Here is a 16,749-nt window from a genome sequence, read left to right as displayed (position 1 = left end):
TGATTGGCCACTTAATTTTGGACCCTGTTTTATTTTGCTTTTGGAATATAATGGAATTTAAAATGTTTTTATGTTACAGAGCGACGAGAACGAACCAGAGCATCCATCGGACTCAGAAGAAGGCAGCACTAAAGGAGAGCCTCAGGTGAACATCATCTCACCTACTAGTGCAAACACAAATGTATCAGCTGCTTATTATGACTGTTTTTTTTTTTTTTTTTAAGAATTTGAGGTTCTTCATTTGCCCGGCTCTATGTTTTTCACCTTGTATAGTCAAAGAACAGGTTGTCTTTCCTTCATGTTTGGCAGGACAAACAATTCACTCACATTACGGTGTGTCTGCTGACTGCTGACCCCCTCCTCCCTCTTCAACTTCCTGGAATTGTCCCAGCAGCATTAGTCATCCTTAAAATGAAAGTCAGCCTGATTCACAGCCCAATGACTGTCACCTATTACAGAAATAGTTAAGAGCTCAATTCCTGGCTGGAGAAATCACGCTTCCAGCGATAAAAGAAACTACGTGGCTAGTCACATGAGTTGCTTTTGGTGTGACTGTGTCCAACGAGGATAAGATAAATATCCTGCATATCCTGTGTCAACATGATCCTGGAAGCAGATCACACGCAGTTGGCCGGAAAACCGTGAATGAGGGATTCAAAAGTGACAATGTAGTTTGAGTCAGGAAGGTCAAGGAACAAAGAGTAGCACTGCTTTGTTGTTGACTGTTGGGTCAGTGGAAAAAGAACAGGAAGCGTTTTGCGCATATGAAGTGGAAGAAAAACCAACTGACGCCTCAAATCGTCCTCCTATTACAACACTTTTTCAAGTGCGCTTGTTACAGCCTGTCATCCAGGTTTAAATTTAGCTCTCATATTGCCGAATAGAGCTAAAGATCAGTTTTTGGTTGGATGGTTCCAAATGAGAAGTGTTCAGCGAGCCGCAGTATGAAAGAAAATCTAATGGGGTCTGTGGGTTCTTTATGAGACAGCTGTTTTTTTTGTTAGCTTAATAGCACATATTTCCTCTTAGTGTGCTGGTCTGTATTGAAAAGGAAGTTCTGACACAAAGCTGAGTGCTTCAGTATGCTTCCAGGGCAATCAGCTAAAGGAAGTGGGCCGCACAGTCGCACGGGTCATTGCCTGAGAGCTGCTCACAGCCCAGGCTCTGAGCTCCAGTCGTTTTCTCAATACTGAGGCTTCATAGTGGCTCACGGGGATGGTGTTTTCAGTCTTTAGCTAGCAATGAGAACATTTGAGGGAGGATTTTGGTTTAGGTTTGGTTTATGCTTAAATATAATACTATTTTACTTCATTTTTTTTATGATTAACTTTTTTTTTAAAACCTATAAAGAATGCTAAACTTTTTTTTTTTTTTTGTTCATGCATTTCCAGTAGACTAATGAAACTATTATATTAATATATAAGATTTAAATGAATATAAAATGGTCTTTTCATGTAATTGAATATATTTCAAATTAATATAATTATTTTAATATCTAAAATATAAAGGGGGAAATATATATTATTTTTTTGATTTGAATGTATAAAATAAGATTTTCATGTAATTAAATATATTTTCAAATTAATATATATATATATATATAATTAATGTATATTATACTATATATATTAAGGGAAAAATATATATGTGTGTATGTATGTATTTCATGTAACTTAATATATTTCAAATTAATATAATTGTTTTAATATAATATTAAAATATTAAGATTTTTTAAAATCTGATTGATGCCATTTTAAAATGTTATTTTAAGTTGGGTTTTATATTAACACATCATGATATTATATTATATTTATTATATTATATTAAATTTATGAAGCACCAAACAGGAAACAATTATATAAAGTCTGAATATATAAATGTAAATTATGAATATATACTTTTTTGCCAACATCTAAATAAGTAAAGTAACAAGGTTTTGTTATATATAATTTATATATAATTTGTAATATTTTACACACAGACAGGTATATTTAAAATTGGTAATGCTATTTTAAAATGTTATTTTAAATTTATTAAAATAAATTATTATATATTATATTACATTATATTATATTATAAAGCATATTTTTATTTTTATAAATCGGCATATATATTTAAATGTAGGTCTGAATTTAAAAAAGTAAATCAGAATATAAAGCTAAAAATCTTAATATAGAAATGTCAATCAGGAATATAAAAAGTAGTGAAAAAAAATTACAAGTCTGAATATATAAATGTAAATTGTAAATATATTGTTATTATTAAGTGTAAATTGCGACTCTAAAATTTCATCAGCTGAAAATCGATGTCTCTGATTTCAGTCTTTTTTATATATATATATTTTTTACTACTTAGCCAGTAATCAAAGTTCATTGCTCTGGTTCATTCGCCACACACATCAAGTATTATGTAGTGGATTACTGCATGTTTTGTCCAATTGAAACAGTCCCATACATACGGAATATTACATTGTATACTGCAGTATACTGCATACTACTACCTTCCACAAATAGTGGTTAGTATGCCATTCCAAACTCGTTCCAATACCCTATGTGTGCTCTCAGCGGCTGGGGAATAAGATCAGACCCAGGAATCTTGGCTGCTGATCAGGAATTCATGAAGAAAAGCCCAGCAGGGCTGAGAGGTTTCAGCGCTCTGAGGAAAAAAAATGGGAGGAGGGGGAATGATGACCAAAGTCCTTTTACTTCCACCTTGATAAATGTGACACCCGCGTTGAAGCCGAACCTTTTGAAGCATGACTCTTATTAGCGCAAAATCAAATGGATTACACCCAGATGTCTTCAAACACGTCCTTTACTGTAGAGCGGTAAATGATAGATTGCTGACCCGCGCAGACTCTCATTAAATAGCAGCATTAAGGAGGCCATCAGAGCCGGGAATGAGAGCGTCACAATCTATCACAGACTAATTGATAATCTGCATTCTAGACGCTCTGCTAGTCTAGACACTAGGCAAACAGACACACTCAATGCATTATGAGCATGTGATTGATTAACAGAAGGTACAGATTGTGTAATAACTTCCTCTCTCTCTTTGTTCACATCCACAGAGCGACAGACTATCCAGGTATGTATCCAAAAACACCAGGTCACTTAAGATGAAGATTTTGACACGCACATGGATAAGTAACCTTTATTCTTCCCTCTTTAGGAATGACCCTGTCTCTATTAGCACTTCCGCCCTTGACCGTTACGAGTCTTTGAGTAGCCGTGGCATTGGGGAGAGCCGGCGACCGTATTCCCGCTACGAAAGAGACGACACCACTGATTATAAGAAGGTACAAACTTTGCGCTGTATGATTACGCCCCGTTAAATAATGGTTTCCTTACTGTTGAGTGTTTACCCAACATGCTCTTTCCGCTTGCAGCTTTATGAGCAGATTTTATCTGAAAATGAGAAGTTGAAAGCTCAGTTACGTGATACAGAACTGGAGCTGTCAGACCTGAAACTGCAGCTGGAGAAAGCCACACAGGTGAGTTCCTGTCCAGAATACATTTACTGACACAACATAAGAAATATACGGAGGAAAGTTGGCCCATATGTCATCTGCATTTGAAGAGACACCAATTATTTGTAGTTTGTTGTAGTTTATTAATTCGGGAAAAACTTCAACAATTCTTTCTTTTATGTTAAAATTATTATTATTTGCTTTGTTAAATTAGACAGGGTTGCCACTGTCACGAATAAGGAAAAAATGGTAATGGTAAAAATCTGAGTGAATTAAGTATGAATTCCTGAGTCTAAAATAAAATAACATTTAAAATTAAATCAAAATAAAAACAGGGTTGCTACTGTCATGAAAAAGGCAGGACTATGAAAGAAATTTTGAAGTATGATTTCCCCTGCTGGGAAAAGAGAGTTTAGAAGTGAATGGACTCTAAAATAGAACAACACTAAAAATAAAATAACTAAAATAAAGTCAAATAAAAAAACTGAAATAAAATAAATGGCTTGATGGATTTTTTTTTTTTTTTTTTTTCATTTCATTCTTTAATGTTAAAATTAATTTGTGATCATTATAATACTCTCGCACTGCTTTGTTGAATTAGACAGGGTTGCCACTGTCATGGAAAATGTTGAAATATCAGTGAATTTTCAAGTATGATTTCTGGGATCCGAGAGATTAGCAATAAATGGTGGTTAAAATAAGATTAAAATTAAAATAAATACAGAGTATACAATTTTTTTTTTATCTTTGATCGCCTAAAAACTTCAATTTATTCTTTAACGTTAAAAATTAATTGTGCGCGTTATAATACTCTCATACGGCTTTGTTGCATCAGATTGGGTTGCCACCGTCATGGAAAATGTAGAAATATGAATGAATTTTTAAGTATGATTTCCCTACTAGGGAAAGAGAGATTTGAAATTATTGTACAAACAAATAAATGTATATAAAATAAAAAATTATATAAATTATAAAACAAAATAAAATAGTTTTTTTTTTTCTTTGATTACCTAAAAACTTCAACAATGGAAAACGTAGAAATATGAATCAATTTTCAAGAATGATTTCCCGACTGGGGAAAGAGAGATTAGAAATTAATGAAAAATAAATGAAATAATATAAAATAAAATAAAATAGTAATTTTTATTATTTGATTGTCTAAAAACTTCAACAATAATTTAAGGTTAATGAATCGTGAGTGTTATAATACTCTCATATGGCTGTGTTGCCACAGTCATGAAAAATGTAGAAATATGATTGAATTTTCAAGTATGATTTCTCGACTAGGGAAAGAGAGATTAGAAATTTATGGAAAATAAATAAATTAAAATTAAATTAAATTATAAAATAAAGTAAAATAGCATTTTTTTTTTCTTTCATTGCCCAAAAACTTCAACAACAATAATTATTTTAACATTAAAATGAATCGTGAGCGTTATAATACTCATACGGCTGTGTTGTATCTGGGTTGCCACAGTCGTGGAAAATGTGAAATATGACTATGTTTTCAAGTATGATTTTCCGGTTGGGGAAAGAGAGATTAGAATTGGGTCTTAAACTAAACTAAACTAAACTTAAATTGCCCTAAATGCTCAATTTTATACTGTCACTTCAATACTTGTTGCATCAGTCACGGAAAGCCTAGAAATATCAGGAATTTTAAGTCTGGGATGGGCAGAAAAATAATAGAAATCATTTAATCATCTAAATAAATTATTCCGATCTAATCAAATTAATCCAAAAAAATCCAACCAAAATGATTTCCAGGCCAGAAAAAGAAAGAATAGTGCTTTTGTGATTGCACTTTCCCTGAACTCATCCATCGTGTTGCTTGTGTTACAGAGGCAGGAGCGCTTTGCTGATCGGTCACAGCTGGAGATGGAGAAAAGGGTAAAACAACTGTTACTTTAATTTGTTGTCTCAACAAACATATATGTAGAGTTTTTAAATGTATCGACTCATCATTCCCCATCCAAGTTAATGTGCCACGGCAATAGTTGAGCAGGTGTTCATCACACTAATGCAATGTTGGGGGATCCAGTGAGAATCCTTTATAGATAAAGCCCCACATCAGCATGTCTCACCTTAAATGATGAGATTTTGGAGATGATGCCGATCCAGATAAATGCTGAATTCTGGCCTCCATCGGCCAAACGGTTGATAACTGTTCCACACTGGTTTATGTCTGAAGGTTGCAGGCAGGTCTCAAGCTCATCTGGGTGCTTTGGGTAACGTTTAACCTGAATTTAAAGTGTTTACAGCTCTGCTACTGGCTGAATCACGTGCCTCTCACAGCCCCAGGGGGTTACAACCAAACCCCATCAGCCAATCACAATACATCTTTCACTCTTTTTCTTTAAATCACACCTTTCCAGACTTGAAAACGTGACTCTATCATGTGAGATGTAGAGTACGGTGTGGTTTCTCTTTCAAACGTTGTATCTGCATGTGTGTGGAAATCATTCTGAAACTCGAATTTTCTTTTTTACAGTTACATTAATTTACCATTATTTAATTTACATCAGTAGGGTACAACATATTTTTTCTGCAATTAAACAGTGAGCAACACATTTTTCTTAAGGTGTGCCTTTAGCCACATTGTACCATATTAATAATCTACAATATTCCTTACATTACGCTGTATTTTGATGTTGAAACAACTTGCACATGCCTATATACACATACTGTTCTTTTTAAATTACTAATTTCAAATAAACAATTTTTTCCAGAAACACGTTACTATATTTATATTCTATTTTTTACAAGTAAAATGATAAAAACAGTATATTATTTAACATTTTTTAAATAATTATTGCTTTAATGACATTACACAGTTATTAAGTAGCTTAATGTGCTCAGACTAGGTGTGAGCATGAATAAACCGAACTATATTTCTAGCTCTTGATCTGCTTCACTAAGCAGTGTGTGGTTCTCTTCACTTTGTTCACTTCTCTCTGTTTTGATATTCGTTCACCTGATGCATCCACGATTCTTTCTTTGTTTGCAGTGATTGTGAGTAATGTAGATGTTTGTGTGTTTTATGGCCATGTGCGCTAACTTGTCTGTGTGTGTGTGTTTGTGTGTGTGTCTCCAGGAAAGAAGAGCTTTAGAAAGGAAGATCTCTGAGATGGAGGAGGAACTGAAGGTACTTTGTTGGGTTTTTTACCATTACAAAGATCAATGAAAACATTTTATTCAAAATTGATGTTTAACTGAACTTTGGTCCATCTTTGTAGATATGTTTATATGGCTAAATCTATGTGTTTGTGTTTACATGGCTAAGTATGCTATCTTATAGATTACATGTTCTAACAGACTTTTTTCCCCTCAATTTTGTTTGGTCTTTAAGGCTTGTACAGTGCCCTCCACTAATATCGGCACCCTTAGTAAATATGAGCAAAGGTGACTGAAAATAAATCTGCATTGTTTATCCTTTAGGTCTTTCATTTGAAAAATACACACAATTCTAACCTTTCACTGAAGTAAAACGATGGAAAATGGAGATATTTCATTATGAAATAAATGTTTTTCTGTAGTTCACATTGGTCACAATTATTGGCACCCCTAAAAATTTGTCTAAGTAAAATAACTTTGAAGCGTATTCCCATTATTATTAAAAATTTTTTATCACACTAGGAGTATAAAATTGTCCAGTCATGACTTTCTGTTCCACAGGATTATAAATATGAGGAACACAAAAGCCAAATTCCCTTAATCATCCATCACAAGTAGTAAAACCAAAGAATGTAGTTCTGATGTGCAAAACAAGTTTGTTGAGATTCACAAAATAGAAAGTTGCTGTAAGAAAAGAGCTAAAGCATTGAAAATCCCCATTCCCACCATCAGGGCAATAATTAAGAAGTTCTAAGAAGCCTAGAAGAGGATGTGTGTCTGTATTATCCTAATGCACGATAAGGAAGAGAGTTTGAGTGGCCAAAGACTCTACAAGGATCACAGTTGGAGAATTGTGGAGAATTGTTGAGTCTTGGGGTCAGAAAGTCTAAAAAAAAATGATCAGACAGCCCCCACATCACCACATGTTGTTCCAGAGGGTTTCAATAAAAAATCCTCCTGGCTCACCCAAAAACAAACTCCAGCATATTCACTCTTCAGACATGATTGGAACTTCAAACAGAAGTGGCTTCTATGGTCAGATGAAACTAAAAATGAGCTTTTTGGCAGCTAACCCTCCAGATGGTTTTGGTGCAGACAGGGATAAAAAAAGTAACCCATGGCCACGGTTAAAAATACTGCTGGTTCTTTAATGTTGTGGACCTATTTTTCTGCCGGAGGTCCTGTACATCAAATACCAGCAGATAAAAAATCTAAACCTGACTGCCTCTGTTAGAAATCTTATAATGGGCCATGGTTGCATCTTCCAGCAGGACGATGATCCAAAACAAACATCAAAATCAACACAAAATTGTGTCACAAAATTGCATCACTGAGCACAGAATGAAGCTTCTACCATGGCCGTTCCAGTTCTCTGACCTGAACCCTGTATAGAAACTGAAGAGAAGAAACACCAACATGAAGCTGGGAAGAGAGAGATTCTGGAGAATCTAGAGAGATTCTGTTTGAAATAATGGCCTCTGATCTCTTGTCAGGTGTTCTCCAAACTCATTTAGACATTGTTGGAGAAAACTCTGCGATGTTGCAGTAATTGGGTGCCGATAATAGTGGCCAACGTGAACTAGAGAAAAACATTTATTTCATAATGAGATTTCCCCCCTAGGTTCCATTGTTTTACTTCAATGACAGGTTAGAATTTTTTGAATAAAAGATCAAAAGGATAAATTATGCAGATTTATTTTCACATCCACCTTTGCTCAAATTTACCAAGGGTGGCAATATAAGTGGAGGGCACTGTATATAAGTGTGTGAATTGTTATTATTTTTTTTCATTATATCTGTTTATAGTGAGTGTGATAAATCCCAGTTTACCATTTCAGCCATATTGTACATTCTTTTAGATCTCTTTTCTAACATGCGTATCCTAAAATATTTTTGTGGTGGCTACAAAAACTTTAATGTTAAAAACGTGTGTGTGTAGAAGGTTAGCAGGATTTATGTTTTGAGGTGTTGTAAGACATTTTCTATAGCCTTTGCCTTTCTATAGCATTTGCGTATTTGAATCTTTCTGCATTTTAGTATGATAGTGGTCTCCGCTGAAATCACCTCATTTCATAAGAGATTGTGTATTTGTTTGTGTATGTGTGTTTGTGGGTGTTTATCCAACTATACTTTGAGGCCAATAGACAGTATAGCCATATAATTTAGCTAAATCTGGCAAAAATTTGGGGACATAATGGGATGTCCTCATTTCTAAAGTCTATTTATTTATTAATTTGATCTAGAGTATTTCCCTCCTTTTTGACTCCAAGTGTGCCCTGTAAACAATATTTGCACTTTTTAAAAATTATTATTTACAGAAACTAGTGATTAATATACTAAGCATATAAATCTAATTCCATAATTCTAAAAGTTTTCATAACTAATTTTTTTTGGTTTTACATTTTTTTTACAGTCTGTTTTTTCCTTCTTATTTTTGTGATTCCATTTTTTTCTTTCATGATCTGTCGCTTTCTTTAATACTTTACGTTGATACATTATTCCTCTTTTGCCTTTATTTTTGTCTGATGTCTGTCATCTTCTCCTCTATCGTTCTTTCCCCTTCTCTCTGTCTGTATTTCTGTCTCTCGTAGAATCTTCCTCAGGTAAAGCAGGTGAAGTCTCTGCGTCAGTATAACGAGCGTTTGCAGGCAGAGAACAGGGCGCTGGCCCGCGTGCTTTCCAAAATCTCGCAGGGCTGCAGCCACCTGCCCGCCGCAGACCTGTAGACCCGCCCCCACCTCCCCTTTACACCCCTCCTCATGCTCCATTCAGCTCCGCCCACGCCCATATAAAGGCAGGTGCCAGCCCGTGTCTGAGCTGATGCTCCGCCTCCCTCTATACTCCCTGGGGAGGCTTTTGGGGCTTCTTTTTTTTAAACACAGTACAGTTATTGCTAAAAAAAAAAAAAAAATGCTATGTAATACTGTATATTTTATTATGTATTTGCGAAATTTTTGATCAGTATTAAAATGTTGTCATTTAAATGCTATGTAAAATAATTTTTGGGCAAATAGCATTTTACAAACAACTTTATATTACAATATTTTTCTCAAGATTTTTATGACATTTACAAATGACATCTATAAAACTGTACTATCATTTAGAATCAAATATTTATTTATTTATTTTTATACAAATGTCAATACTAAAATGTATATTTGCATTAAACATCTCATATGAATCACAAGTTCCTGCAATTTTTAAAACTCTTTTTTTTAGTAATAAAATGTACTGTTTTTTTTTTTTTCAGCTTGTTTGAACTTTTTTGGCCCTTTCTTTTGAATGTGTTGCTGTGAAGTGCAGTTCCTTTTGGATGACTCCAGCATCTTGCATGAGGTGCTTGACTGGTTTTTGTGAAATCTGCTTTTTTAATTTTGGAGACCACCTCTTTTTCCCCCACAGTCCCAATTTTTTTTAAATTTAATTCTGGAGCTGAACTGCTATTTACGCTCTGCCTAAGGCTAATCTGGATTGCATGGCTTCTGGAAACTCATGCATTTTAATCCACAGATTGTCGCTGGCAAACGCTTAAATGACATTGGAGCTTTTCTAGCGTAATCTAGCCGATTGTATACAGAATGAGAAACATTTTTTGGCTGTAATCCGTTTGCCGACAGGCCTCAAACACAGGTTTTTAAGTTCTGTTTCTTTGACTCAGTTCTGTTTTGTGAACTTACTGTTTTTATAGACTGTTTTTAATGCATTTTTCCAGTCTACAACTGCAGCACTCACAAACTGTAAACCTCTCTCTTGGGAAGTATCATTACACTGTTAAAATGTAAGTGTCAGCCTGCAAGTTTATCACAAGGAAGTTGTTTCTTTGTGTTCCTGCAAAGTGCAAAACATCTAACGTTTTCACTGGCACACAGTTCTTCTTAGAAATATTTGACCCAAAAATAAATGCCCTGTCATCATTTACTTGCCCCCCATAGTGTTATAAACCTGTATGACTTTCGTGAGAGTTATCTAGCAATGTACCGTTAAGCTTACTGGGACTGTAAAACTCCATAATAGTCAAAAAGGCACCATAAAAGTCGTCCTTCTGACTCTCTTTCTATTTTAGGGCCTGTGAAGGGTCACATAATGTCTTTTTGTTTAACTTCCTTTAGTTGTTCAGAAACCGAAAGAAAGTCACACAGATTTGGATCAGGTTATGAGCTTATTAGTTTCTCCCAACTGATCCTTTTACGTAGTTGCCGCTTCCGTTTTTTGTAAACATGAGGTTGCGTTTACAGAAATCATTTTCCAGTTAGTCCAATTAGTGGAGTAGTTTTCCTGACTTGTGCAGTGTACGGTCAGAGGGGGTGAAATCTCAGCTGCAGATCTCCACTTCAACACTGTAACCTGAAGACTGAAGTGGCTCGGGTGTCAAATAGCACTCGGTGTTGTGGCTTATACAGACACTTTGAGACCCTCTTGTGTTCCAGCCCCTTTATTTATTCTGTCCAGTGGAGGACGCACAAAGGGACTCTGTGTGTGCAAAGAAAGAGAGGACCGTCTGGCCTGAGTGCTGTCCTCATCTTTACCCTCCATCTGAGAGTGCATGGCTACGGTTTCCCGTTGAACTGCGGTGTGCCTGCTGATTTGTGTGCGTGTGTGGGTATATGGTCCCTTTTCTACCGAAATGGTGCTGGTGCTGGTTCTGGTGATGAGGAGTCAGCAAACTCAAAAGCGCTGGCTTATTTCCATTTTAAAATAAAACGGTGCTTATATTACAAAACATCATTAAAAAGTGTATAAATCACCCGTTTTTCTAAAGAAACTTTGGCCAACAGTGACACCAGCTAGTAAAGTTACAGCGGGAGGCCTCCGCTGAGCCTGTTGAGTTTTAACAGACACCCTAAAGCTTGTGATGGGTTTGTTGGGGGGTAATTGAGAATGAATAAGGGAAAGTCATGAAATGATTTAATATAATAATGATTGAATATGATTGGCTGTGATTGGTTCATGCGTTAACCCTGCCTCTTTTGCGCATTACGCATTTGTGAATCAGTCTAGATGAACAATAAAAACTCACACACTTAGATATAACCTCTTTGTTACATCAAAATAAAACAAAAACACGATCTGTGGGAGTTTTTTGATAACTGACCATCCGAAAAATTCAAAAGTAGTCAAATGTTAACTATTAAAAAGAATAGCTGAGCTTTTAACTTAATAAGTTCACAAATAAAATATATTGTTTAAATTGTTACTGAGTTATTATTTTAATAAATGTAAAATGCTTAAAAAAAACAAACTTGATGAGACTTATATTGTTAATATAAAAATATAAAATATAATTACTTTTTCTGGTAGTGTATGTAATGTTTATTTAATCAAGAAAATGTGAATGTGACATAAATTTACATTTTATTTAAAAACTTTGAGGACTTTGTCTTCCTATTTTAATGAATGGGATTTTTAATGTGACCCTGGACCACAAAACCAGTCTTAAGTCGCTGGGGTATATTTGTAGCAATAGCCAAAAATACATTGTATGGGTCAAAATTATTGATTTTTCTTTTATGGCAAAAATCATTAGGACATTAAGTAAAGATCATGTTCCATGAAGATTTTTTGTAAAATTCCTACTGTGAATATATCAAAATGTAATTTTTGATTTGTAAAATGCATTAAGAACCTAATTTGGACAAATTTAAAGGTGATTTTCTCAGTATTTTGATTTTCAAATAGATGTATCTCGGTCAAATATTGTTCTATCCTAACAAACTATGCATCAATAAAAAGTTTATTTATTGAGCTTTCATATGATGTATAAATCTCAGTTTTGTCAAATTTTACCTTATGACTGGTTTTGTGGTCCAGGGTCACATATATTAAAGCTTAAATATATTTAACTCTATAAATGTGTGTAACTTAACATTCTCAGACAAGTGTCAAATTTGTTAAAAGTATCAAATATAAAAATTAAAAATACATATATAATTGGTCCATAAAAGTCAACTGCAAATGTCAAATTGAATCTATGAAATAAAATCTATGAAGAACTAAATTACTATTGAATTATTATAAATGCAGTTATGATAGGAAATACAGTAGTACATTGCTAAGAACTTAACTTGGCCAGACGATTTTCTCAATATTTGTATTCATTTATAAATATTGTCCTATCCTAACAAACCATACATCAAAGTTTATTTATTCAGCTTTCAGATGATGCATAAATCTCAATTTAGAAAAATTGACCCTTATGACTGGTTTTGTGGTCCAGGGTCACATACGTATTGAATATCGTCAGAAAAATATGAAAAATATGGAGGGAATTGTCACCGGCCCAGTGATTAGACGTTATCATGCTATTATTGTTTCTTGTCCATTTTTAGAAGCCCTTGACAAGCCTTTTTTTCCCCAGTATCCCAGAACTGTAATTTCTATGATTACAAATCAAGCACCATCACCATGTTGGTAAAAAGGGGTGTGGGTTGTGTTGAATAGGAAATGCTGTTTGGAAGAAGGAAGGAAGGACGCGCCAATTACCAAACATCAGCTTCTAGAGCCACGCCAACAACACAGCACTCATCCTTGTCTGCAAATCTAACCCGTCCCTCTCCTCTTCTCTCTCTTTTCCAGACGCTACCAGACTTGAAAGCAGACAACCAGAGACTAAAGGACGAAAACGGAGCGCTGATCCGAGTCATAAGCAAGCTTTCCAAATAGAAAAGACCCTCCCCACAAACCTCCGGCAGTAACGGTATTGCACATCTAGATATTAATACGAGACAACGGCGACAAGAAGGCTCCGTCTCCCCACCCCCTCCTCCGTTTCTCAGTCCCCAGCTTTCCCTCGCTTCTCCGCTCCACCGAACGCCCATTCGGTCCGCCCACCTCACCACTCACACAGAACCACTGCGTTTACAGAACTAAGGAAAAGCGTTAGACGAGAGAATGGCATCGAACACTTTGCGGGCGGGGAAAGCCTCCGAAAAACTATTTAACCAATAAGCCTTAGTTGTACATACGTCACTTGCATCAAATTTCTCTTGGCTGTCACAGAACACCTGATTTTATTTGTGCCACACTTTTTTTTGTTTTTTTTTTTGTTTTTTTCTTTTTGTGATCTATCCTTCTTTTTTTGTTGTTGTTTTGCTCTTTAAATCTTCCTGTATAGATGTGTTATGCAATGTGCAGCTCTCTCCCTTCCATTTCCTCTTCCTGTCCTCATCCACCCCCATCCCGAATCGCGCTAGAAGTCCCGCCTCGTCCTCGGAGGCACTGTCTCTCAGCAGAAGACTTCCCAGCATTCTACAATGTTGGCGCACGCTCCGCACACTTCCTCCGGACCCCGATTAGGTGGACCTCGTGGAATCCAAGCTTTCACTTATGTGCAATATATGCAGTTCTTTCTCGACGAATGCTTTAAGAATGAGTCCGTCACTAGTAAATGTTCACTCTTTCAGCACTTTTGTGGCTCACCCCGGTTTCCTTCCTCCTCCCCGACTTCTTTCTCTCGTTTCTTTGAGTTTGTAGTGTAGTTGTTGGTTTATATCTTGTACTCCTCACGTTGTTTTAGCAGGTACTGAGTGAAGTTGTATATACCTGTATGTATTGTTTGAGACCAGCACATGGCATGCGTTTATGGTTCCCTGTCTGTTACTATTGAAATATACCAACTCCAGAGGACAAAGTGTGTTTTAACTATTTCCTTCTTCTTTTATAGTCAAGAAAAAGTCATTGGATAACAATAGAGCCGCCCTCTTCGAGGAGGGGCGGCTGCACGTCTTCAGTGCGTTTTTGTTTTCTCTCTTCTTCTCAGTTTTAAAAGTGTTCACGGTAATTGTGAGATAATAATATAATTGCTTCACTACATTTCACACATTTTATTCAGTATCTTTGGAAGAGTGCTGTTCATTTTTTTTTCCTTTTATCTTTTTTGTTTTCCTTTTCCTGGTTTTTTTTTTTTTTGTTTTTTGTTTTTTTTTAAGCTGTAGTATTAGCCAAGGTGTTGTCACTAAAAAGAAGATCCTAGATATCGCTAACCCAGTCCTTTTTACAATGTCTACATGCACTGTCAATGCCATGTCAGGAGTCTTGCTGTCCGGTTTAGCGAACTTTTGCCACCGCGTCAGATGAAGTCCATGCATCGGAAACACGTTTTATGCATTTCAGTGGCCTTTTACTTAAAATACTGTAGTCGGAAAAAAATGTCGCTGTAGTTGGACTGTCAGCTGTCTCCTCTTTGGTTTAGGTTTTTAATTTGTTTTTGTTTTTTTCCTTTTTAAATTTCCCATCATCTTGTAAAATAGATGTGTGGCTTCATCCGTGCAAGCTGTGCTGTGACTACCAACCACTGAGAGTTAATTAAAATAAACTTGTACATTGTAAAAATCTCTCTGCTTTTGTGTCGTTTTTTTTTTTTTTCTCTCTTGACATTCTTTGATGAATCAAACACTTTTTTAGATGTGAAAACCTGATCTCATTATGAAAACATACCTGTAAGGAACTTCTGAAGTGAAATACGTACCAATAAATTCATATCACTGCAGTTTCCATCAGAAACAAACACTATAGAGGTGATAAAACAGTGAGCACTTGTAATCATTTTTGTACAGTTATGATTACAGCTCCATATGTTTCGCTTTACAGACATAACATGCTTGCTCTGGTATAAATCCTGTGAGACAACACTTTTTCAGTGGGTTGAATGAGCCCATTAGAGGTCTTCTAATGCCATCTAATGGTTAAAATTGCATTTCATTATATGTGACCCTGGACCACAAAACCAGTCTTAAGTCGCTGGGGTATATTTGTAGCAATAGCCAAAAATACATTGTATGGGTCAAAATTATTGATTTTTCTTTTATGCCAAAAATCATTAGGAAATTAAGTAAAGATCATGTTCCATGAAGATTTTTTGTAAAATTCCTACTATAAATATATCAAAATGTAATTTTTGATTAGTAATATGCGTTAAGTACTTAATTTGGAGAAATTTAAAGGTGATTTTCTCAGTATTTTGATTTTTTTGCACCCTCAGATTCCAGATTTTCAAATAGATGCATCTCGGCCAAATATTGTCCTATCCTAACAAACCATACATCAACAGAGCTTATTCATTGAGTTTTCATATGTTGTATACATCTCAGTTTTGTAAAATGTAACCTTATGACTGGTTTTGTGGTCCAGGGTCACATATGTTTAATACAAACATTGTTTTAACCTTTGCTATTAGCTATTAGTGTTTTTTTTTTTTTTTTGCCCAATCTCTTTTGCATGCTTGTTGAGATTGAAATTATGCATTGTTTTAAGAAGTTGTGGGCTTTCTTTTTAGGATTTTTTAGGCTTTTTGGGTAAACTATGCAAAGAAAGAAAGATGAATATATGAATGTCCCTGTTATAGCTGTCCAAATGCAAAGGTTCGAATTTTTTTTGATAATTATTGACCAAGACAGTCTAGAGAATTGTACTGCACTTGATTTGATTGAGTTTGAGTTTAAAACCTAGGACTAGTTCCCCAAAGTATGCTTTTTAAATCTCAAATATTAAAATAACAGTTTGATTGACAAGTGGTCCTAGAGGCAAAGTTGTTCAGAATGAGGAATTCTATCATATGATATGAAGATATGTATATGTGAATATATGGATGTTTTTATTGTGACTTTAGTTGTTTTACAATAGAAATATGTTTTTGGCACTATTTTAATTGTTATAGTGCCACCTATGGTCCAATCTCAATTTCTTTTAGGTTTTATGGGCTTTTGGGTATACTTGGTCACTCCCTTTTTCTAAATGACCCAGTTATAGCCAACCAAAAGATCAAATTCAACTTTTGTTTTGATAATTATTAATCCAGAGAATTGCGCTGCAGTGGTTTGATCTAAATTCAGCAAAAAACCTAGGACTAGTTTTCAAAAGTAGTTTAACATATTTATGAATAATTAATGAATGATTTGATTGACAGCAATGGTTCTTGAGGAAAAGTTGTTCAGCATGAGGAGATCTATCAAATGATATGCGTATTGTGTGGATGTGTGAAACGCCACACGATTACAGAGCCATAAAACTTGTTAGCGCCAACTAGTAGCCGATTTCTTTCGAAATTCTTACGGACCTTTAGGGCCATGAGTCGATCAAGCCCACCAAGTTTCGTTCCGATCAACCTCCGATAACCTTATTAGTGTTTAAAATAGGTGATATATTAGTGTGTTCAAATAGGTGTTTAAACT

General features: G+C 35.1%; 1 protein-coding gene across 1 annotated transcript in view; it reads left to right on the top strand.

The window, feature by feature from the left end:
* Nucleotides 1-13,820, top strand: part of LOC141332837 (protein phosphatase 1 regulatory subunit 12A-like) — a 52,707-nt gene extending 38,887 nt beyond the window's left edge. The window contains exons 9-15 of the mRNA XM_073837794.1: nucleotides 80-145; nucleotides 3,071-3,087; nucleotides 3,172-3,298; nucleotides 3,389-3,493; nucleotides 5,312-5,359; nucleotides 6,564-6,614; nucleotides 13,157-13,820. Coding sequence (XP_073693895.1) covers nucleotides 80-145; nucleotides 3,071-3,087; nucleotides 3,172-3,298; nucleotides 3,389-3,493; nucleotides 5,312-5,359; nucleotides 6,564-6,614; nucleotides 13,157-13,243 — 501 coding nt within the window. The 3' untranslated portion in view covers nucleotides 13,244-13,820. The remainder of the gene's footprint in view (nucleotides 1-79; nucleotides 146-3,070; nucleotides 3,088-3,171; nucleotides 3,299-3,388; nucleotides 3,494-5,311; nucleotides 5,360-6,563; nucleotides 6,615-13,156) is intronic.
* The last annotated feature ends 2,929 nt before the right edge of the window (nucleotides 13,821-16,749 follow it).

This window comes from Garra rufa, chromosome 4 (assembly GCF_049309525.1).
Source record: "Garra rufa chromosome 4, GarRuf1.0, whole genome shotgun sequence".
NCBI classification, from domain to species: domain Eukaryota; kingdom Metazoa; phylum Chordata; class Actinopteri; order Cypriniformes; family Cyprinidae; genus Garra; species Garra rufa.
Note: the sequence above shows the minus strand (reverse complement) of the source record. Positions and strands in the feature narration are given on the sequence as shown.